At 41.6% G+C, this 24018-nt stretch overlaps 2 protein-coding genes across 6 annotated transcripts in view; one reads left to right on the plus strand and one right to left on the minus strand.

Annotated features, from left to right (window-relative positions):
- LOC106654001 (whirlin) overlaps positions 1-24018 on the plus strand; it is a 104956-nt gene that overhangs the window by 50638 nt on the left and 30300 nt on the right. For 4 of the 5 annotated variants that reach the window (XM_023462774.1, XM_023462769.1, XM_023462779.1 and 1 more), the window contains 5 exons: positions 765-1082; positions 2871-3103; positions 3204-3498; positions 4126-4188; positions 7965-8069. In XM_023462774.1, the coding sequence (XP_023318542.1) occupies positions 765-1082; positions 2871-3103; positions 3204-3498; positions 4126-4188; positions 7965-8069 (1014 nt within the window). Of the gene's footprint in view, positions 1-764; positions 1083-2870; positions 3104-3203; positions 3499-4125; positions 4189-5776; positions 5932-7686; positions 7769-7964; positions 8070-24018 lie in introns of all 5 variants that reach the window. The other variant, XM_023462784.1, reaches the window with a different exon arrangement.
- Positions 10743-22688, minus strand: LOC106654000. Its single transcript, XM_014373682.2, has 2 exons — positions 22288-22688; positions 10743-11706 (listed from the first exon to the last, which is right to left on the minus strand). The coding sequence occupies exon 2, from the start codon at positions 11646-11648 to the stop codon at positions 11463-11465; it is 186 nt and encodes a 61-aa protein (XP_014229168.1). The 5' UTR covers positions 11649-11706; positions 22288-22688; the 3' UTR covers positions 10743-11462.

Here is a 24018-nt window from a genome sequence, read left to right on the forward strand (position 1 = left end):
CGACGACGACGACGACGACTAGCCTAGATGAAATTAGCAGCCGTCTGATTTATTGTTTCTGGCAGGCAATTGTTGTCGCGCGCCTCGCGCTCGGGGCCGTCGTCGGTGCTGATTGATCGCCTCGCGCTATAAGTTGTGTGCGTTAATATCGAGACAGAGAGAGAGAAAATTATACTGCGTTCTCTACTTATGTAGGATACATTTCATATGCTACCGACCACTGGTCGGCGCTATGCATGTAATTCGGGTCCATGGATATTCTCCGCGTTATCGTACTGCGCGAGCAATAACGCGACCAAGCCGAATTTAAACATGCGTTTAGCTATTATAGAGTATACGCTCTCATTATACGTACTCGTGCGGAATCTCATTTTAAACTGCGTATACAGCGTGGCTTTCGATGGATATATTCGAGTTCGCCTCATTTCCGATTATTATACGTACACGCACGCGTACATCAATAATCAAGTTTCGTTGCTTCTGTGACGTCGATTTTCAAGTACGCGCGTATAACGGATCGATCACGTAGCGCGCGAGATGTGTACTGCGTTGGTCGTGCATGTTACGCAACAAATGCATCTCCGTAAACGATTTTTTTTCTCTCTCTCTCTCTCTCTCTAACATCGAAAGCGAGCGTCTCTGTCAACCGCACGAATCCATCCGACGAGGCTGACGCGCGATTCAACGAAGCGTCGAGCGCGTAAAACGTAAATGCGTGTCTATTATGTACGATGTGTATTTATGCCATGTTGCGCGCGTTCCAGATGCTGAAGTCATGCCGGACGCTGAGCATGACGGTGCGCGGCCCGGCCATCGATCCGCGCTGCCGCGGCGGCCATCCGGTCTGGCCGCAGAATCGCCAGCAGACCTGCAGCTGGATGGACAGGCAGGGCAGGCCGGCCTCGCCGCCGCCCGTGAATCTGCACGAGGCGCGCTACCGGCATCGGCAGCGCAAGCTCGACCTCGTCATCGAGCCCGGCCAGTCGCTGGGCCTGATGATACGCGGCGGCCTCGAGTACGGCCTCGGCATCTACGTGACGGGCGTCGACAAGGACAGCGTGGCCGACCGAGCTGGACTCTTGGTAAGTACCGAAGCAGCAGCAGGGGGAAAGACGCCGCACGCGCGCGATTTGTGCTTGTGTTGCAGCAGAGCGCATACATATATATGTAACATTGTGTGCGTCGTGGCGCGCGAACCCGAGTCGATCGTCTCTTCCTTGTACAGGCTTGATTAATATCATTTTGAGAAATCGCTATAGAGCGGCTGCAGTTGCGGTAGAAAATTGAGAGTATCCCTGGTAGAAATGCTCAACATTTGATGGCTGTGTTCTTGGATGTAAAAGCGTGATTGGTTATAACTAGACATACACAAAGTACAATCCAAAAGTGTAATGTTTTTCAACATTTAATGACTATTAAGGTTACACGTTTGTTTTGGTGTAATAACCATTCTTTACCCGTCTACAAATTTGTGCAAATTATCAAGAGAATAGATGTTTCACATCAACATTTGAAAAGAAAATGTTTTCACCACAGCTTGCTTTAACTTGCATTAAATTAATCATCTTTACTATGTCACTTGCAGATTTACAAATGAAGGTACTGGCCATCTAGTGGCGGAGACTGAAATTAGTACTATTGTATTGAAGTCGTTGAAAATGAAAATCAGTCTAAATTTTTTGAAACAATCGATGGTAAAACATTTTAAATGGTAATTTTTTGGTCATTAGGCCATTATCAACGTTGAGCATTTCTTGTACCAAGATAAAACAGGACTTTGACTGGCTTGCTTTTGTACAGTGATAAGAGGCTTAAATCATATTCAAAAATCAAAACATGTTAAAAGAAAACTAATCCTCAATAATTCTAATTTGTAAAAAATATTAAAAAAGAAAATATTTAACGTTATTTACTATACTAAAATTACATTAAATAAATTTCATATGAGATACATTTTCTTGCCTCAAAGTTGTAGTAATAATGAATCGATAATTTTTAGAAAAACATAGAGCTCAAAAATTCAAAATTATAGATTTTTAAATTTATCGCTCGTATTTTTACAATATAAAACAATTATAATTTACATAAATTTATCATCTGAAACGGTAAGCAACAAATTAGTTTTGTAAAAATATTTTCTTATCATACTTTTTTAATCGACTTTAACTCTTCACTCAACATTTTCCAACTACATGATCCATAGGACAGCTTAAAATAGTTGACATAGACTGGCTTATAAATAGAAAATGTGCTTTTATCAATTTTTAGCAGGAGCTGAGGCTCCGGTAGTCGTTGTCAAGTAGAATTGTTCTTTTTTCATGAGATAAGCGGCGTCGAAACGAATTAATTTTTTCGACTTTTTTTATTCTTAATGTTAACATTATTCATAAGACATCGATGTTCGTATCTCAGTATACTTTTACTTATATACGACTATTTTTACGTTGGCACTATTAGATTTAAAGATCAAAGTACTGGCCATCTAGTGGTCAAAGCTCAAAGTGATAGTATCATAAGCATATAACAACTGATCAACATTTTTTTGAAATTGTAATTTTTGGGTCATTTAAAATGGGCTCAATATTCGTAAGATAATTGTAAAAGAAATGTAGTCAAAGACAATTCAATTGATAGTTATGTATTTTAAAATATTTTAAATGATGCATTTTTGGTTATAACATTATTAATTACGCTCAACATTTCTATCAAGATTAATAGGAAGAGAAAAAAGTAATTCGTTTCTTCCTCATGACCAAGCACGATTCTATTCGACAATTTCCATCACTTTTTTTACCTCTCTATCATAATTTGTGATTGTATAATCGATCGCGCCGCCTATTCTGAGCCAAGTGATTTTTTTTCCCCGCAAGGTGGGCGACCAAATTTTGGAAGTGAACGGCCAGAGCTTCGAGGAAGCCACGCACGACGAAGCCGTGCAAATTCTGAAGACCAACAAGCGCATGAGCCTGATCATACGCGACGTTGGCAAAGTGCCTCACTCGTGTACAACGAGCCAACCGATGGTCGTGCCCATGTCGAGGTATCAGGATCACGACACTTCGATACTCGAGAGTCCGGGCAATCGTCGATCGCCTAGTCCATCGTAAGTCTATCAATTTTTTTCCCTATATATATAATACCAATTGAGTCAATCGTATTTTTACATTTCTTTTTTATCTTTTTTGCTTCTCGATTCGTCGCAGTAATAGCTTGAGCGATTGGAGGCACCGAGGCGTACAACCGATCTCGGCTGCGACGGCCGCTATGGTCGAGGAGAAGGCGCGCATCGTGCTGGCGCGTAGCGAGAGGGCCGCACTCTCGCAGCTTCTCGCCGACTACAGGTCCCGCCGACTGAACGTCGAGGATCTCGTGGTGAGCCTCGGCGACCTCCTCAACACGCACGAGAAGCTCACGCTGCTCACGGAGCTGCGCGAGCTCGTCGACTTGAAGGACAGGCCGATCTTCGACGATCTCGTCTACAGGCCCAGGCTCTCGAGGGTAAGCCTCTCACTATGCACAATAACGACTAACTATCTCGCGTTGATTTATAAATAATGCGCACCAATTTGTGTAATTGCTCGAACATATATATACGCTCGATTAGTTTTTTTACGTATGTAACTACTAGTGTAAGCTAATCTACCTAGTTTGTTGTTGTTTGTTTTTTTTCTCTCTCTTCGTGTGCTCTATCGCGGGGTGAGAAAAATTTGTGCACTAGAAAACTTGGACCGTAATGTAAATTCTAGATCACTCCGCTACACGAAGAGAGAGCTCTTTCGATTTAGAAACTTTGAAATTCACGAAAACATATTGCCGCGCGCTGCGGGTAAGTTGCTGCCGCTCGATATATATATAACGAGATCCTAAATAAAGATAGAGCCCAAACTTTGAAGGTGCAAATATTTAGGCGACTAAAAGTTTCAATATTCTCGCCGGGAACTCGGATGCACTTCTCGGAACTTTTGATAAAACTACTTCGACCATCTCTCTATGTCTCTTCCTGTGCGTTATCGAAGAGGGGGAAAGAAAAAAAAACGAAACATGAAAACATTGACTTACACGAACTACTTCTCTCCTTGGAGAAAAATCAATATCTTTACTGGATGAATCCTTTTATTGCTACAGAGAAAAGGTGACAGAGTACATAACTCAGACTTGATAGTGGCGCCGTCGATGCACGAGCTTCCGGTAAGTTTTCTCTCAACATCGAGGGACTATATACTCTATATAACGTCACTTTCTAAACTTCACATTTATCAATACGCAAATCTTTGGGCCGATGCATTTTTTTTTTCACGGACAACTTTTTTATGACTCGGTGCGACTGTCCTGTTTTTATTTTTCATATTATACTTGTTGGAGCATTTGATATTATATGTTTTTGTGGCGAGTTTTTTATTGACCAACACGAGTATTGAACGATGTGATTTATTGTTTCTGTTTATTATATGTTTTTGATTCGTAAAATTGAAAGCACTGAACTATGTCATTTTTTGGCAATAATTAAATTATGAAATTATGAACTTTCTTATTTCTATATTTTTTATTTTATCAAATCGTTTCATGTAATACTTCTATGGATTACGTATCTGACTATCTTCAACAATTTGATCTCAGAATATATGATTTTGCCTACCCAATATTATTCAATCTTTATTAATCATTTCCAGATTTATATTCTAAATCATCTAAGTTTCAATCAATCAACAATCACTTTCTTCATCACACTTGAACTCATTATTTTGAAAATAAATGTTACACCTAGATCGTTGTCGTTGGAGAGTGTGGAAAAACTATCGATAATAATGTTTTATTGAGTTGACCCTTAACAACATCCTTCCACGTGAAATGGGAATTTATTTTCCATAGAAAACAACAATTTTTTGAAGTTTAAATGGATCTTGAGATAGATCTGTTTTCTTGGCCCGTAAACTAGCACACACTGTGTACGTCATTCACAACTTTTACAAATGCACTATTTTCTCGTATGTATTTTTTTGTTATTCCAAACAATAATATTTTAATTTTATTAGATAGTGATAAATCTAAAACTTTCGCTTCATTGCGGTTTAAACAACATTCAAAATAATTTAAAAAAGTTAGTCTCGAAATAATATCAAATTGTGGTAAATCAAAGTAGGATAATTAACTCAAGCTTCAATTGAATTGTACATATTTAGACTTGAAACTTTTTAACGAGTAGTATAAACTTTGACGTGTTTTAATTCTTAAAAAATGCATATGTAGATAGCAGTATAATAATTCGTAGTTTCATTTATCAACTACAAATTTTCTGCTTTTTACAGATCAATTTGTACTTTTTATGTGTTCGTAATACACAACGTAACTTCATGGAATGAATTCGTATATCGTGTGCGTGTGTGTGTATTTGTGCGTTTGTATGTTTATATGAAGTAAACGTTTGTCCTGTAAGCATCAAAATATTTGTCAACAGCTCCTTTAGTGTTCATATAAGTATTCTCAAGCTTCTCTGTAAAGTAATGTTTACCTTTTCTATTTAATATGGCGCAATTGTGTACACTAGCTCGTTTGTTGCATTGATATAATATATAGGAATAAGAGCGACTGTGGTTCGGGTCAAGTAATTAAACGATAACAATTGATACCAAATGATTGCGAACAGATTAATTTTTGGAGAAAACACAAAAAAATTGTTATCCAAATTATTTCGGTCTCTCTTTTTTTGTGTCGCTGTGAATGAAACAGTATAACAAATAAAAAAATACGCATTTGTGGTTTTGATAAATTGTCGCAGAGAGTCGTGACTGGTTCTTGTTACCGACCAGGCCGAGGATCGGACGTCGAAGGAGATCCTTTTGCCGTGACGGGACCACTTCTGCTCCGAGAAAACCAGGAATATCGCTCACCAAGCGAGGACAGCGGCCTTGGACCCGAAATGACCAGGACCAGGTCGACTTTCTCTTTTACTTTTCCGACTCTTTTCTTCTCTCTCTTTCTCTCTACTATCTCTCACTCTCTTTCTCTCTTCTATAAACTCTGAATCCACTTTAATCTCTCGCTCTACATTAATTTTGTCCCATAAAAGAATTATACAAAGACGCTCTGTATACACACGTACAAACGAGAAACTTCGGGTCTTTTGTTCGATCGAGTGAACGTGGAAAATTTCGTCGTAACTTTATCAGATCTGAAAAACCTAAAACGTGACATCTCCGTGTAAAATATCCCGTATAACCGACGATGATGTGTCGATTTTCATCGTACAGCGAGAGGAAAACGGCTTTAAAAGTTCACACAGAAAAAAGAGAGGGAGGGCGGGGGTGGTAAAAAAAAATATTTGCACTGCCCGTCCCTGCACTGAAGTTGATTCAATCTAACGAGGTCTCTCTCTCTCTTTCTCTCTGCCATTCACCCTTTGTCTCCCTTGTTTCCTTCCATTCTTGGGAAAACTGCTTGGAGAAAAAAAAAGTTGACTCGCCGCACGCGAAACGACTATTCGCGCGCTAGGAGTTCTTTTGTCGCACGGGGGACATTGTCGTACTAGCTCTCTCTTTTTCTCTCTCTCTCTCTTTCACTCTTTCTCTTCGTTAATATAAGTAGAGGAGGTATATAAGCCCAGGAGCGCTAAGCCGAACGTCGTAAAAATGTTAATTTTGCAAATGAAATCATTAGCATGCTCAGACTCGATGTTTAATAATTCCTCCGGCCGGCTGCGATCATTTGTATGCGCGCGGCATTTCGAGCACCACCTTTTTTTTATTTTTTTTTTGTTACTCAAAGATCCGCTTTTTTTTAACGAACAACAGCGGCCGAAAAAAATTAACCTCGCGTTTCAAAACAGGCTCTTTTCATTAGAATTCATAAGAATTTGAAAGGAAAATTCTAATAAAAAACAACAGATGAGACGTATTTGTAACTTTTTCCATTGGGCCAATTCTATTTAGGCAATTAGCCTGGAAAAATGTAATACGATGGCTAAAATGTATGCGTCAGTGTGCATGACCGTAATTCTCGGCCAAGAGTGCCCAAAGCGAGAAAAGAAGAAGAATTCAAAGAAAGAAGTGTCATTAGGTAATGGTGTTGTTAAGAGTCGTCCGTGGCCGTATGAAAATTCATTAAAACATTCGAGTCGATTTTTGGCCACGTGCCACGCACCTTTTCTAGCCTCGAGCATATACTTTTTGCACACGTATATAAGATCGCGCTCGTATTACGAGCGGGACAGAAGTCCAATATTGTTCGTACGTGCTATCTAGTGGGAACTGATGTAGGCCCTCCTCTCTCTCTCTATCCATCGATGCGCGCGAGTAAATTATTCCGCGGTCAACGAGACTCCGATACATGCGGGCGTTTAACCGAACGAAAAATCAACGGTAAACTTTGCTTCGGATCATACGGAACGCGAAACTTTTCGGTCAAAGCCTCGAATCGTTTTATTTTTCTTTCGCGTTCGACGAGGTCATAATGGCCATAATGAAAAGTTTTTAAAGCCGCTATGCTTCGTAAATTCATCGCGAAAATTTCGTCCGAAACACATTAGTACCTACTTTTACTCCAACCACCACTACTAATTCCTTTTCTTATTTCGTTTCTGTTTAATCTGCCGCGAACGAATGAAAATTATTCACGAGTAATTTTCAGAAACTGTACTGCAATGAGTTTGATCTAAAACATTTTTTATTTTTGTTAATTGGGTCATTCCAGAGGGTCTTACAGACGAGCTCATCACTATCAGGTAGTCGCATCCGACTTCGCACTCTCCAACGACGACGAATTCGATAGTCAGGTACCGAAATCCAAGGGTTCCATTAATCATTGAATCATATACCTTACCTCGAGTCTTTTTGTGTACAATTTTTTTTTTCATTCGCTATCTATCTCTTTCTGACGTTATATCATAATCATATTTTGTAAGATGCAATGCAATTTGTGTAGCTGCTACAAACTACTCAGAGAAACATTTTTCTCACGATTTCATTTAGGATTACGTGGACGAGGACTTGGACTGTGATAGAGGTGGCCGACGGCACAGCTCGCCAGGTGGACGCAGAAACTATCAACATCATCATTTACTGGCCGACAATTTGGTGAGTTTCTCGAGAAAGCTTTTTTTCTTCTTGCTCTCCATTTTCCTCTAAGCTAGACGAAAAAAAAATAATGAAGATAAATATATTTTTCGCCCATTATTTAAACTATATATGAGAGTAAGTTATTACTGTAAGAGAGAGCTTAGATCATTATTTTTATTAAAATAAAATTCACATATATATATTTTTTAACCTCGACTAAATGTGAATCTTAGCACTTCGTTATTGTCGTCATTGTCGGCAGTAAAGTTCTAGTTGAAGTTAGCTTCATTATAAAAATATCTATAGATCTTAGACTCGATTCTTTGAAATGTACAAATGACATTGTAATTTATAGTATTATCATCGTGAAATAGAAGGTAAATATGGGTTAGTCAGTACACGTAGTATTACTTAGTTATTGGATATTAGTCATAGGTTTAATTAAAAACTATAGTGATCAGATCAATTATATAGTTATACGTTTCAAGTTCGATCCTATACAATATTTTTTAATCATTAGAATATTCAAATCGCGCAGAACATTTGTTTTTAATTGGATCTTGTATTGCAAGAAAAAAAACAATCGACTAACACCTTTTTAAATCTCGATCGGGTTCCAGCCCTTGTACTTTTATGCTTCTAACGATGTTTTTTCCGACTCGATAAAAAAGCGTATGTATACCCAGGACACATGCTTTGGTAATTCGCGACTTAATCAACTGTTATTATCGACTGCAAGTATTAATTGGAACTTTGCTTAAGCGCGAGCAAAAAAAATGTGAGAGGCTAAGAGGGAAAAAAAAAAGAAGTGTAAACAAACAAAGCAACGCCAGAGAGCTTGTAATAGCGAAAGCGACAGAGCTCTAAACGCCGGGCGATTGCTTTTCTTGAAAGTATTTTCCGTTTGTTCCTTCGCTCCAGTCCGGGGACTGGCTCCGCTCGCGCTACGGCGCCCGTCTCGAGTCTCGAGGGCGGAAATTTAATACTCCGAGAATTTTTCTCGCTCCGCAGCGGCTGCTCGGAGTGATTTTGCCGCGTGTCAAATTAATCTCTCCTTTGTAAAACGTCTCTAGGATTATTTATACTTTCCTGCGACGCGCCGTTGTAAACGCTGCTGCCTCCATTGATCGATCTCCTCGAGAAACAAAGCCCCGACTCGCGCTTGCAAAGACCGAAAGAAAAAATAAGATTGTTATTTACGATTCTTGGGGAAAAAAATTCACGGGAAAACTTGGCCATTATACGTTCGCGAAAAGTTGCGTGTATACTTCGTGTATTTGTAAACTCGCGCGCGCCGCGTTGAAGTTATTACTGCATTAAATTTCATGCACGCGTGTACTACACAACGTCGGGGTATTTACGTTCGCGAGCGGAAAAAAGAAAAGCAAAAAAAAAAAAATTAAACGAAGAGATGCGCGCTTGGAAATCACTCGTATAATACGTAAGGATGAAAAGTATGAAGCCTTCACGAAGACGGGCAAGAGCTAATTAAACGATAAATCCTCGAGCAACCATAATATCGCGATCTGCTTATTTACGGACGTTTGTACGGCTTATTATCTGTCTTTTGTATACGAACCGGTGTGACATGACATGATTAATTTCCCTTCAGGGAAGGGAAAGAGGAAAAAAAAAATTAAAACTCGCGCGCGAGAGAAACCCGAGTATTACACGAATGACAGCTTCCATAAGCTCAAAAAAAAAAAGAAAAAAAAATACAATCCAGTGCGTCTCCGGTCAAAAGGCGATGATCGTGTGGCAGACTACGACGACGACGACGATGACAATGACTACGATGCATTGTCTAGGCTCCCCCGCACCGACAACTAGAGACTATTATAAAAACGTTCAATTTACACCGTGCACCGCAGAAAAGGGCACACATTATATACGCCGCGGCGAGAGAGAGAGAGAGAGAGAGAGAGAGAGTCCAGAACTGCCTCGCGGCGACCCGATGTTGCGTGCTAATTAGCGCGCAGTTGGCATGCGAGTAGTAGTAGTAGTTGTAAAACTGCTCTGCGCGCTGGGGTGGATCGATATAGCTCATTCTAGTACAGTAAGTATACGTGACCTCTGCGGCGGCGCGCGGCTGTAATTGTAATAACGCGCCATTACAATGCAAAATCATCGTGAGACCTCGCGAGTCGTAAGAACTTCGTTGTTGCCCTCGCGCCGCCGTTCGAAGATCGTTTACTTATTTACACGAAGCTCAATTTCCGGGCCGATAATTACCCTTTGACATGGCCGCGAAGAAAATTTATAGTTCGAAATTTGGAGCGCAGCACAGCTTCTCGACGTCAAAATTTACAGAAGCTCTCGAAACTTGCCTCGAAACATAGTATATCGGCATCTTCGGGCTGCTGCTGCTGCTGCAACTTTCTTTTTCTTAATTGTTGCCGGAGCTTACACGCGAAAGCTCGGCAAACAAGCCACTACACCGCGAGCTTGTAAGAAGACGCAAGACACGACGAGCTTTGTTCGGTAGGAACGTTAAATTATTGATCTTGTATTCAACTTCGAGAGAGAGAGAGAGAGAGTCGAAATTGCACAAACAATCCTTCGGCGCTTCGACGGCAAGCTTCTCTCGGCGTGTAAATGGGGGAAATTTGCTGAACATAAATAAGAGGATCGACGTAAGATTTCTCGATTGAGTTTATTTTGACAAGCAAATGGTTTATAATATGCTATGCTTTGTATTCGCTGAGTAACGTGATATTTTTTTTTTATTATATCGGACCTCATTCAATATGCAAATACGGCTTTGTGCGATGAAGCAGCAATGAGTGAATGAACAAAAAAAATTAATAAAAATTAAAAATAATATTTACAAAATGTCGTAAAAGTATACCTTATAATAATCCGTTGTAACAGTTTTTCAATTCATTAATGTAAGTTCATTATTATATGATTACACATAAAAATGTTAATGAAAAAGTTGAAGAGCGATACAATGTTCGTGGTACAATTCATTTTTTTGTTTGTTATTATTATTATCTTATGACGATTATAAATCAGATTCATAATGCAATTTTCAGAATTTCCGAAAATAAATCGAGTTTAATGATTCAATACACCTCGATGAAGGTGAGCTTTTTTTATGCATAAACAAAAATAAAATTATAACGATCGATTACACGTACATGACTGATATTGGTTCACACATTTTTTTTTCATTTCAATTCGTGTACTCGAATGAAAAAGTACGTAAAATTATCTTAAAGTTAAAGGAATGATGTGGCATTCGTTGCTCAGCTATCTTGCGGAGCGCGACGTATACTCGAATGCAGCTCGATATTTTTTTTTTTAGCGAGGTGTCAATATTAGGGATATTACATGTCATTCGTAATGAATATATCGATAATCCAATGTCTCAGGGATGCTGATGGTCGATGATTGGGGAGGTGGTGAGGATCAGAGCTTGTCCTGGAGCGCCTGTCGCAGCTCCTCGGTGGCTTTGGCCACCTCTTGCGAGGCCTGCCTCACTTCCGGCCTGTTGTGCGGCGCCGCGCTCGAGTTCGAGCGGCGCACCGAGTTGCCGCTGCCGAATTTCGGCCGTGGAATTCTCACGCGCTGTACGTCGCTCAGCCAAGACTCCATGTTTGCGCGATCGCCTTTACTTGTTATTTCCTTCCTTTCTTATTCCTCCTGCCGTATCCTGCGAAAAGAAAAGAAAACAGTGTTTTTATTCGAGTTAATGAGACTTGGATTCGATATGTATATAGGAAATTTTTTTTCGCCTAGATGACTTTCGATTATTGAAACAATAAAAGGCATGTTACGTGTACACGGAGACATTCTGAACGCGGGCCTTTGTCGAAAAATAATCTCCGCGAGGAAAAAATATTCAACCGTTGCCGTGTCAACGCTCGTTATAAAAGCAGCCAAAAAAAAAAAAAAAAAAAAAAACAAAAAAAAAAAGGAAAAAAAGANAAAAAAAAAAAAAAAAAGAAGAAAGAAAAAATAGGAAGGCGGGCCGGTACGCTCCATAGTGCTCTACATAGAATATACGTGCAGAAGTTTCGCAAGTTTGGTAGATCTTTTGCTTCCTAATATAAAAAGATATCGTCGAAAGTTTCTCCTCTCTCTCCGCTCCCCACCTGTCGAGGGGGGGCCGCGCGCGGGCCGAAAGAGTTATAAAACAAGAGAGAACGTGGTACATGCGCCACAATTTCGCCTATGTAATATACATATAAAGGTGCATATACAATATACATACTCGCTCTCTGTGTTCACGTGCGTTATATTTATATAGGACTTGGAGTAGGTATAGGAAGCCTACAGTAGACACTATCTCTCTGTCTCTGCCTCGTTGGCTTGTGTCGGGCGTGTGCAGAGCGTGTATATATATGTACGCGCGTCGGATCGATTTGCATAGTGTCAGTGTCTAGCCAGCGCAGGAAGTCACTGGGCCATTGGACTACATGCACATACGCGATCATAACGCCTCACCCTATGTATATGTGTGCGTATTATACTATACTGCATAAAGCAAACAAGCCGCGTGTGCGCTCGAGAGTTGTATAATTATTATTATTATTATTATTATTATTATTATTATTATACGTTTCAATCATCGAGAGCACGATGGTATCGATGCGACAAAAGCATCTGCTGCTCGCACGATTTCTATAACTATGATAAAAGTGCTGAACCTTGATAATGGATTCATGATAAAAAATGACATTTCAACATTAGTTAAAATATATTACAATTCGTTAGCTTGTTTATAGTGATTTTTTTGTTAAATGAATTAAAAACGATAATTTAGCTGTTTGTTAACATTTAAACCAGCTTTCAACCATTCTTATACGATATTACTAGTTTAAGTCTCCGCCACTAGATGGCGAGTACCTTTACTCGTAAATCTGCAAGTGGCAAAGTCAAAATAATTAAATAAGTCAGCAACGTTGAAACTTAACAATCGCTTAACTGTCGATGTACATTGACCTTTACAGGTACATTGTTAAATGATTTTTTTTATCGACACTTGTATACTTACAAAAATCATATTTAGTGGTATACGAATAGGTTTTCACCGGCAAAGGACAGAGTTATCGTATCGAAACGTCGTTAAACGAATAATACCTGGTTCATCATACATCGAAGTAATTCCTTTCTAGCTGTATGTATTCACTAATAACCTTTGTATATTCAAGGAAATTTTCCGTTGTCAAAAAACTAGCCATCGAATGTTGAGCATTGCTACCAGCGAAGACAAACTAACTGATGTAGTGGCTCATTCTGCGTACGTTTTTCGTCGTCGGTATAGAGGCTTATCCGCGCGGGTATAAAAGCACCTCCGATCCTAGCTGCTCACGCAGTTGAATTACGCCGGAGTTGATTAACGGAGTCACACGTATAGAGGATTGAAAGCTCGGGACATTTTTCCAGGCGCCAGTAAACTATGGACTCCGCCTCGCTCCGGTCTGTGCAAATGCAATTGACACCGCTCGCGCGACTCGTCTCGCTTCCAGTCTCGCAGCTGCTGTTGCCCGATGAATATATACATAGGAGAAGTTGAAAAATTGAATGATCGAGTTATAGGTCAGTTCTCCTGCAGTAGTGTATCTGCAGCTAGGGAGTTAGTAGTAGCAGCTAGTAGGAAAGAGACCGGAAAAAAGCTCGAATCGACGCTCTTTAAATCGAGGCGCCGCCGTTGTGTGTGTGTACCTATCTATCTAATCTATGACGACTCTCTGCCATTATATCTGCTTAAAAGAATCAGACAGACGTACACTTTGCGCGGTGCATGCAGTTGCCTATATAGGCCTTTTGTGCAGCACACGGCAGTATAATTACAGGCGCCGTGGATCATGAACGCACCGGGATTTATAGCTTTATTATATATTTGCAGGTGCATCTATATATCTATATAGAGAGGCTTGGCATCGATCTCGACAGTTCGGCAAGCAGCTAACTCGAGTTCTCTGGTACTTTTTTGATTTTTTTTTTTAGACATCGAGAGAGCCCGTGTGTTAAACGTATTGAAATATATGCTGTATGAGGCCGCGCGCGCATATCTGCGCGCGAGCAGTCGTTCGTTCGGATGGATTATTATTCGGACTCGTTCGAGCGAAATTTCGATACGTACATACATACACGCGGTTGGACTGCCAACTGTACGTGTATAATGCGCACGTGTTATCGAGGCATTAGAAATGCCTCGAGAGTTAATCGCGGCGCCGATTATATACAGTTTTCGCAAGCGGCAGGCAGCTCTCGGGGCGCACTACTGGCGACAAGTGCAGATGCGCGCGCGCCCGATCAAATTCACGGAGCTGTAACCAGCAGATGCAGAACGACGAACCGCATTAGAGACAAAGCGACAACAAAGCGTATGCTCTATAGGTAGAAATCCAAGCGCGAATATCGCATGGTAACGAGTACTCCTCGGCGCGTACGTATACGTGTGCCTGAAATATATATTATGCTGCTGCTGCTGCTGCTCGGTGCTAAGCGTGTATTTGTATGTGCATTTAGCTAACTTACATCGAGCGCAATTGCCAACGAACAGCGTGTCGGTTGTACGCCATGTATATATCGCGAGAGAGAGCGACTGTGTTATATATTTAACATCAGCTCTCATTTGTATCCGCGACTGTAGATTTGCACTGTACAATATGCACGTCTGACATGATACAGCTCTCTCTCTCGCGAAAACTAACTCGTGTTCGGGATGTCTGCGCTGTAGGTATACCTACGTACTTTCGACGTTTCCTTAACGCACCTAATTCGAACGCTACACGTGCATTATGTACACGTACTATACCTGTACTGGCAGTTCATATAGCGTACAACATAATGCGCGCGATTTAAGCTCTCCATTATGTTACGTGCGTTTATATACTCGCGTGGATAATACATTTTTTTTATAATGTTGTACATTATAAATGTACCCATTGAAATTGACTAAACAGGCGCGAATATCGCACGCAGGCGAGTAGCTGTATAGTAGTAGAAACCCGACTTTCCGTTCTTTCTCTCTCTCCGCACGCAGAAAAACCGCCACTACGTGTGTAGCGTGTATGCATTACATATAAACGCCTATAGACTTTCCGCACTCTCCGTGAATTTATACGTGAAAAATATAAGAAGTGGGAGAGGGAAGAGAGAGAGAGAGAGAGAGAGAAAAAATTGAGAGGAGCACTTTCTAATAACGCCGCAGATATCCTTTCGCGATTTTTACTTTTACGTATGTGTAGTGCTCGACACTATTGGGCATGTATAAGTGTCGATTATTATCGCTGATTTATTACAAAGTTCGTTAAACGAACGGATTGTTATAAAATTACGAACTAAATTTTGTCGAAAAAAACGCCACAAAAAAGAGCAGTATGCGGGAGGCGACGATCCTGCACAACTATAATAATCTCCATCCCCCTTGCAACGCGTTGAGAAAAGACACTGGACGCTACTGGCATATACAGCGGGAAGGCGTATACGCTCGCGCGACAACAACGAGTTTCGGGATCCAATTAACGCGTTTGCATTATATGTAGTAGTGGTAGTACGAAGTAGTGTACGCGCGGAGCAGTGCAGCGCTCATTACAGCGGTGAAACAACTTGTCTCCGCGGGCGCCGTAAGTGAGGGCCCGGGAGAAGCCTTTGTGTCTGGCAATAAAAAAAAAACTTGGAGGGGGTACGAGCTTGTCTCGTGTTATATTTACAGTCCTGTTTCGTATGTACACATCGGGCGCGAAAAGAGGCAAGAGGTCCACACGGCGCAGCAGAGTTTATATAAATCGTGCGTTATCGTAGGTAGTATATACGCTACGGCGTCATAGCCAATTAAGGCGCGGGGACCCGTCGTGGTAGAATATTGCGTATGTAGGGTGAATTTTTTTGTCACTCCTGATTCCTATTTTACGTGTGGATCGATAATGAGCATAATTGAGTAAATAGAGAATTTGAATTTCGATGATGTTATAACGTTGTAATATGGTAACACGAAACGAGAGACTTGGTTTTGAAAATGTACCAACTTGACTATTAATTTATTAACAGGAATATTTTTGGATTTATTATGTGAAGCATATTTTTTTCAATAATCTTTGTCATTAGATGGTCTATCGTATAATTTTATTTTATCTAAGAAAACGCAAACAAATATTTATGTAAGTGCAATACACATTGTAACAGAGTAGAAAATAGTATACCAATGAGACTCTAGATGGCGAGCAAGCTGAAAATATTTTTCACGCAGTACAATTAGAAGTGTTGAGTTATTTAAGTCGTTTTAATCAACGATCGAAGGTTTCCTAGAAATTCTATTATTTTTGGTTACGATTCGCGAAAAAATGAAAAGAACTCAAACTTCTAACGCCGTCTCGTTAATAATATACGCACACATACCGACGAGCGGTTTCGCGTCCACGCGGTAGTACCGTAAATGCACTTCTTCTCTCTGCCTCTATATATATATGCACGAGTTTATACATGATACAGACCACATGGAGCTTGTGTGTGGCACAGCCGCGGTTAAAAGACACTCTAGTCCGCGCGTTATATACATTATAAAAGTATATGCTTCCGAGAAGCCGTATAGAGCTGCGCGCGGTGCACTCGTGTGCGGACTAAAAGGACGGCTAATGCACGCGCGCGGCTAAAATCCTTAGAGGCAGCTGTTGTGCAGTGCGCCGTGTAGTGCAGCAAGATTTCCTCGGCTGCGCGAGAAAGAGCTACTTCGGGCTCCGGCTTAATTTTTGTCGTTTTTCACTCTTACAGGGCTCGCTCGGGTATATTATACACTGGCTCGTGTGTATGTGTGTGTGTGTGTGTGTCTCTCTATCTCTCTGTCATGACTCGCCGCGTCAATGACGATAACGTGCCTCGTTTCGTATAAATTTTTTTTTTCATCTCTCAAACCTCGCCGCACATTGCATTAAGTTTTATATGAAAAAAAAAAAGGAGAACGAAGTTAGGCGCTGATTTCACGAACCTCTTAAATGCGGTTTTACGCAAGCTTATGTATATAGTATAGACCCGTGCCGTATTGTATATCGTATAACGCGGGTTCTGCGATGCTTTTATTATTAAATTTTCTTATATAATTTCCTCGAATTATTCGATTATTCTTTTAGTGAATTTTTTAGTGTTTCGTTTTTTGTTATGTTTTTTAAATTATTATTATTGTTACAATACCTAATTATTTTGCACTATTGTCATTGTCGCTTTCGAAGTTCTAAATTGACAAGTACATGCTCGAGTTTATTAGCCCAATCAAAATTAATTGGATGCCGCTATGGCAAAACAACCCAAAGATACCAAATATTGATAAATTAATTACATATTTAACAACGTGCATCGAGTTAGAAATTGAAATTTGTAATTCGTTACACGCGTTTCATAACGCTTTGCAAGTGGAACTCGGCAAAAAAAAAAGGAAGAAGAAAAAGAAGAAGTTCTAACCTACGCAAAGAATCCCAAGGGGTCGGAAGAACTTAAAAGTCGCAATTTAGAGACGAAACGAGCCTTGTCCAAATAGCGTCGAGTTTGCGTTTTTTTCTTCTTCTTCTTTTTTCAAATTACATCCCGTAATTCTGGTGCTGCTGCAGATCCGCACTGCAGGAAAAACGGACCCTAGACGCGCCCGCATGTATATACTTATATTATATACGCTCTGAAAGTGCAACGAATTATTAGAATTATTTTTATTCTCCTTCGCGTCTTGTTAAACGTTTAATCTTAAACGTCGAGGAAGAAGGTCGATTGGGGTCACGCGTCTGCTGTCCATTATTATCCTATATTTTTACGTTTCCGATATAATTGTCGACTTGCTTGGTAATATGAAGATACTTGCTGTTAAAAAACCCCAGATTTGATGTAAAATCAGTCAATACAATTGAATTAACCGATACTGAATTTTATCAATGGTTACTTTTACATGAAATATAAAAGCTGATTTATTTTTCTACAAACGATGCTTTGAAACAGAATGTCATACATTACTTTTAATACGATTCCCCACCACTAGATGGCGAGTACCTTTATCTGTAAATCTGCAAGTGGCAAAGTCAAAATAATTTTACAAGTACCGGAGCTAGATTCAAAGATCAAATTTTCTATGAATTTTTGGACCCATTTTGATGGAAATATATTTAACAGTGTATGAACTGTAATTAACCGCGTAATTTTCTAATTACGCAATGCATTGCGGCTGTCATTGACGCACGGCTGCCCATAACAATAACAACGTTCCCGGTTCATCTATTCCCCCCCCCCCCCCTGTCGCGAGTGTCCGATCGCGACTTGCCTCGACTCTGCTCTCGCACGGGCATTAAGCATTATATGCTTTGATAAGCCTCGTATATTTCGCGCTATACGACGTGCGCTATATATATAATACGGATCTTCTCATAGAAGATGGCCCTCGCGCGATTGCTGCGGTCGTTAAAAGGATCATATCCTTTGAAACTGATAAATTCAGCCGCAGCGCGGGATTACACGATCGTGCAGCTCAAGAGTCGGATGAATACGGTTTATTTTATACGCTTATGCTTTTCTCTCTCCCTTCTGGTATATATAAGTAATAATCCTTCGCGCGGCTCGAGATGGATGCGGCGCCGCCACCGCCGCCGTTTTATATAAAGTTCGAAAACTCCGGGACTGCACGCGCCGCGCAGCAGCAGCTAGATCAGCCCATATATATCTATAGACGTAGCTCTCTCTCGTGTGGCTTGTGCGCGCGGACTATTTATCGGGTAAAATGTCATTAGCGCCGCGCGAGTAGGGGCATTAGAGAGGAGAGAGCAACCCTTCGATGTGAAGTATTTAACGAGTGCCTTTGCGCCACCGCCATCTCCTCCGTGCCACCCGCGCGCGACTACGACGACGACTATTATACTACTATGTATGTGTGTCCGTGTGTTAATAATAGCGCGGCCTCGCTGCTGTATACGTAGTGTATACGCGTCCGATCTATAAGCAATACTTGCCCTCCGTTAATTGCACTCGACGTTTATCGCGCGCGCAGCAACGCAAACACTGCATTCGACGTTAAAGCAGCAGCAGCTACTGCCGTCTGTTTCGAGCATTTATTTGCAAGCTCTCTCCCTGTCTCTCTGTCTCTCTCTCTTTTATTGTTGTACATTATTATCGCGTACTTAATTGCGCGCGAGAATTAAACGAGCATCTGCGGCCACTCGCGATTGGCAACTGACTCGGACGTTATATTCCATCAAGCTGTGATTATTCACGATATAAAATATAAATTAAATATCGGCGCACGAATGAATTTATTCATTCTCGAACGACGCCAACGAAAAGTTTATTCGATATATTAAACAGTTGGACTGCCTGTTGCAGGAAAGAAGGAGAGATACCGCGTCTAAATTTTATCGCGATTACTTGCGTCAATATAAATATGTGGGTCACTCATTAGGCACGAAGTAGCTCAAACGCTATACGTACGTACGCGTTGCGTTAACAACAACGAAAAAAAAGAAGAGGATAGGATAGGAGAGGAGTTAAAATAAATAAAGAAAAAAACACACGATGTATAAAGTACACATACACACACGAGCATGCAATGAGAGGCAATTGCCTCACATCGTCGTTTTCTAATACACAATACGAGCTGTATAATGAGCTGTACAGCAGGAGCAGGAGTAGCAGCAGCGGTAACGGCGTGTATGTATAGTAGAAATGACTTCCGTCGATACTCCAACTTTTTCGAAAGCGTGAACTTGATATTCATCTCTCTCTCTCTCTCGTTTTTCTCGGCGATTGCGATCATCGTGTATGTATAGCCGGCTACAACGTGAATTAAGTTTAATGCCCGGCGCATGTACACTCACACATACACACACATACACGATGTTTATAATTGACGAAACTTTCGAATTGTTGAAAAGCAATACAAACAATAAATCATCGTCGTTTAAAAACTCGATGCGTATACGGAGCCCTCCGCGGTTTTTGTTATTTTTTTTTTGTTTTGTTTTTTAAACATCGCGCGTATACGCAACGAAAGCTCCCGAACTCATTAAAGAGAATTGTATCTGCTACAGGCGTCAAAATCAATTAAGCTATGCTCCGTGTCGGAGAACAAAAAAAAAAGAAAAAAAAACTATTGCGTCAACTTCTCGTTGTGTGGATATACGAGATATCGTAACATTTCTCGCGCGAGCGAGCGCGGGGCTCCGCATTACAGTACAGAACGGAAAATCGACGCGCGCACGCGCTCATCGCGTGGAAAAAAAACGAAAAAAAAATCAAACAAAAATTTATATGTTTCTATACGTCGCGGTATTATTACAGGACACGCGAGGACACGGGTATACGCCAACGCATACCCGTTATACTTATTTACGTGTGCGTTTTACACTCGCGATCGGCGCGTCATTAATACATTATTGAACCGATAAATCCATATAGGCGCGCAAATAGTTATAAGCCGCGCGCGATATTACACGCGTGAATTTTGCGCGAAACGCATCATCGCTTGAATTATATTACCGTAAAACCGTGTAGATATTTATACGTGATGTGTGTGTGTGCGTGCGCGTGTGACTGTGACAGGCGCGTGATCCTCGACACGTATGTTATACTGTAAACCATACAGTGAAAAGTTGGGTGTACAGCGAGAGAGAGAGAGAAATATTGTAGAAGCGAATTTCCGCCGCTGTGTTCCGGTATACGTGTTGCAATTATGCAAGATTAACGATCAGGGCTCGCGAAGGGCATTAAAAATTTTTTAACGTCATTTCTCTCTGCTGCTGCTGCAGCTGATCGGACCATACAGTGCGAGCTGCTCGGTTTTGTTATAACATGCTGCACTCGTCGGTGTAAAAACGTCTCTCTATCTCTCTCTCTCTCTCTCTCTCTCTCTCTCTCTCTCTCTCTCTCTCTCTCTCTCTCTCGCTGCGCGATATGAGGGGCATTAAAATTCGCGCACGCCCTGGGCGCGCGAGCTCGCACACAGCCTGTTATAATATGCAACTGTGTGTGTATGCGAGTGCACATAAGCCGATTTCGAGAGCGAGAGTAAAAGTGAAATATCGGTTCCGAATAAATTTCACTCAGGCCGCAACGTGCAGCAGCATGTCTTGTGCGCGCAAAAATATATATACATATAACACCACGTTGGTATATAATACAGCGGCCACACATATATCGAGGCGTATTTGCATGTTTGCATTTCGCTCGCGCGAGCACAAAGTATAATAATAACGCGAGATATCGACTCTCGTGCGCGCGAGTACTCGTGCTAATTAGCCTCGCGTCTACGGTGCGACGTATACATGTATTATATTTACTAGGCTCTGCGTGCACTGGACAGATTCACGTGACTCTATACATATATAAGGCCTATATGTATGTGCATGCGTTTCTAGGAAAATTGTCCAATAATTATAAATGCAAAAAGAGAAGTAAAAAAAAAAAACACGAGGATGTCTGTGTGTGCGTTCGCGTGGTGTGCTACTGTACACGCGGTTTCGTGCGTTCGTACCGTATGCCGCAGTTCTCTTTCATTTTTTATTTTTTTTATTTTTACAAAGCGAAATATATAGCGTATTACTACTGCAGCTCTAACCTTCGCGCACGCACACGCGGTGAATATCGGATCTATCAATTTCCAAGGAAATATCATTTTGTCAATTTTTATGATACACGCGCGTTTCGTGCATCGATCACAATTGCATATAATATATAATACTCGAATTGTCTGTGCAGCTATTGAATGTATATATACCTGTATCTCTCGAAAGCGGACGATCCCGCATGACTGGATAATTATATAGATCCTTGAATCGGATGAATATAACGTATTTATTTTATTTACGTTTACTCGGAAGGAGCTTAAACGTCGGCCGATATATAATACGCCGATCCAACGTATAATATAGAGGAAAATCCGTCGAGACTCGCTGGCTACGATAGTGTCTGCACGAGCAGCAGCGACGAGAGAAACGAGTCTGCATGTATACCGCGAGATAAAGAAGAAAGAGCGAAAGAGAGAGAGCGAGAGATGGCGATCGAGCTCTCTCACTCTCTCGCATAGGGGCAATTGTCGGTGCGCAGGAACCGATTTTTCCGTGTCACGACGACGACGACCGGTTGCGATCTCGTCGTTGGAAAACAATAGTCGCGGCGGCCCGGAAGAGAGAAGAAACTGCAGGCCCCAGCGCAGATGTGCATCCGTATATATACGCGGTAGTGCGTAAATATATAATGCGCGAGTCGATCATCGTCGTCGCCGTTGTCGTCGTTGTCAAGTGCGCGGTGCAGTGCTCACCTGTGTCTCTCGAAAAAACGTCGTGAGTCGAGGCCGCTGTTGTTATGCGAAGTTGTGTGACAGTTGTCGTCGTCGTCGTCGACACACAGCGGCAATTCCGATTGCGGTAACACACAGGAGCAACGAGCGGCTATATATCCTCGCTTCTTGTTTATGTCCTTTTTTTTTGATACTGTGCGCGTGACAATCACGTTTTTTTTTTGTTTTTTTTGTTTTTGAAAATATTTATCAACAAAGAGAAAACTCGAAAAATAAACGCACGCACAAGTATCGAGGATTTGCGGGTTCCTCGATCGTTATACCACACGCGCACCACCGCTACCGATATACAAATTCAAAATGATATCGAGTTGTGCAAAAAAAGTGTAACAATAACAAACGCGTGTTTTGTACGAATGATATACAGACGATGCGAGGCTCGTGCTGGCGAACGAGCGACTGATTCGAGCCTCCGGTACGAGACGCGTATATAGGGCCCCTCTCTTCGTGTCAGTGTGTGTGTGTGTGTGTGTGTATTATATATACTCTCGTGACTTGGTCGAGAGAGGCCCGCCAGGGAGGCTCTCTCGTATAGTCTCTTTCTTTCTCGCTCGCTCGTACTCGTTATATCTATATAGAATACATAAAACGCGTGTATACGTAGGTACACACACACATACACACACACACACACACACACACACACACTGGGGCCCGACGCGACGACGACGACGACGACTACGAGGACGACAAGACAGTGTACATACACGCGTGTGTACGCGTGTTGTATATATAAGGATCACAAGACGGAGCGAAAGAGACAACGAGGAAAGTTTCGCGAGTGGGGTCTCGCGAGCAGGAGAGCAGGAGGGGCAGCAACGGTGCAACGAGTAGTAGTATGAGATATAGTGCATAACGTATAGATCGGAGGTAGCTCTCGGCGCGGAGAGAGAAAGAAAGAAGAAACGACAACAGCTGCAGCAGCGGCACAGACTCGATATCTAGCAAGGCATGGCAGCTTTAACATGTGTGTGTGTGTGTGTACGTCCACCTATATTATATACATACCTGTGTGCAGCTTCTCAAGAGGCCCGATGGGCTCTCTTTCTCTCTGACACGTATATATATAATACGCATGAGGCCACTAATATATACACGGCGTTGCCAAGTTGCGTTTTATTTCTCGCGCGCGCGCGTATTATAGCACACTTACTGTCTGTATAGTAGTATGATACAGTGCGGCTGGCGCGGGCGCGCGACCCGATCTCTAATCCGCGAACTTGGCATATCGTCGCGATCGCATCGCGAGCGAGACTCTCTTTCTTCAAAGCGACGATCGACCTACGGAGTACTTCTTTTCTTTTATTTTTCGTTGCTTACCTCGCGGCGTCTCTCTCTCTCAACCCACTCAGACGGCACGGAAAGGGGGTCACGTTTTACTCTTTTAGAGCACAGTAGTGCGAGCGCCTCGAGTCTGTCGGAGGACATCGTACAATACGACGACGACGACGGGCCCGGCTGCGTGCGGCAGCTTTCGCGCGCGCGCGACAACGAGTAAAAGCGAATAAGGAGCATAATAAACGAGAAAGATGAGAAGAAAAAGGCGAGTGCAGGCGATCCTGCGCTGCAGGGCCCTTTCTTTGTCCGTCTAGGTGCTGGGCCGAGATCTCATTGTTCGCGCGTGCGTCGCCGCCGGAGGACCGGAGAAAGTACGCATGTATGCAATAATGTAAGTGAGCAATTGATGCGATT

Source organism: Trichogramma pretiosum, unplaced genomic scaffold, assembly GCF_000599845.2.
Source record: "Trichogramma pretiosum strain Unisexual culture from Peru unplaced genomic scaffold, Tpre_2.0 scaffold134, whole genome shotgun sequence".
Lineage (NCBI taxonomy): Eukaryota > Metazoa > Arthropoda > Insecta > Hymenoptera > Trichogrammatidae > Trichogramma > Trichogramma pretiosum.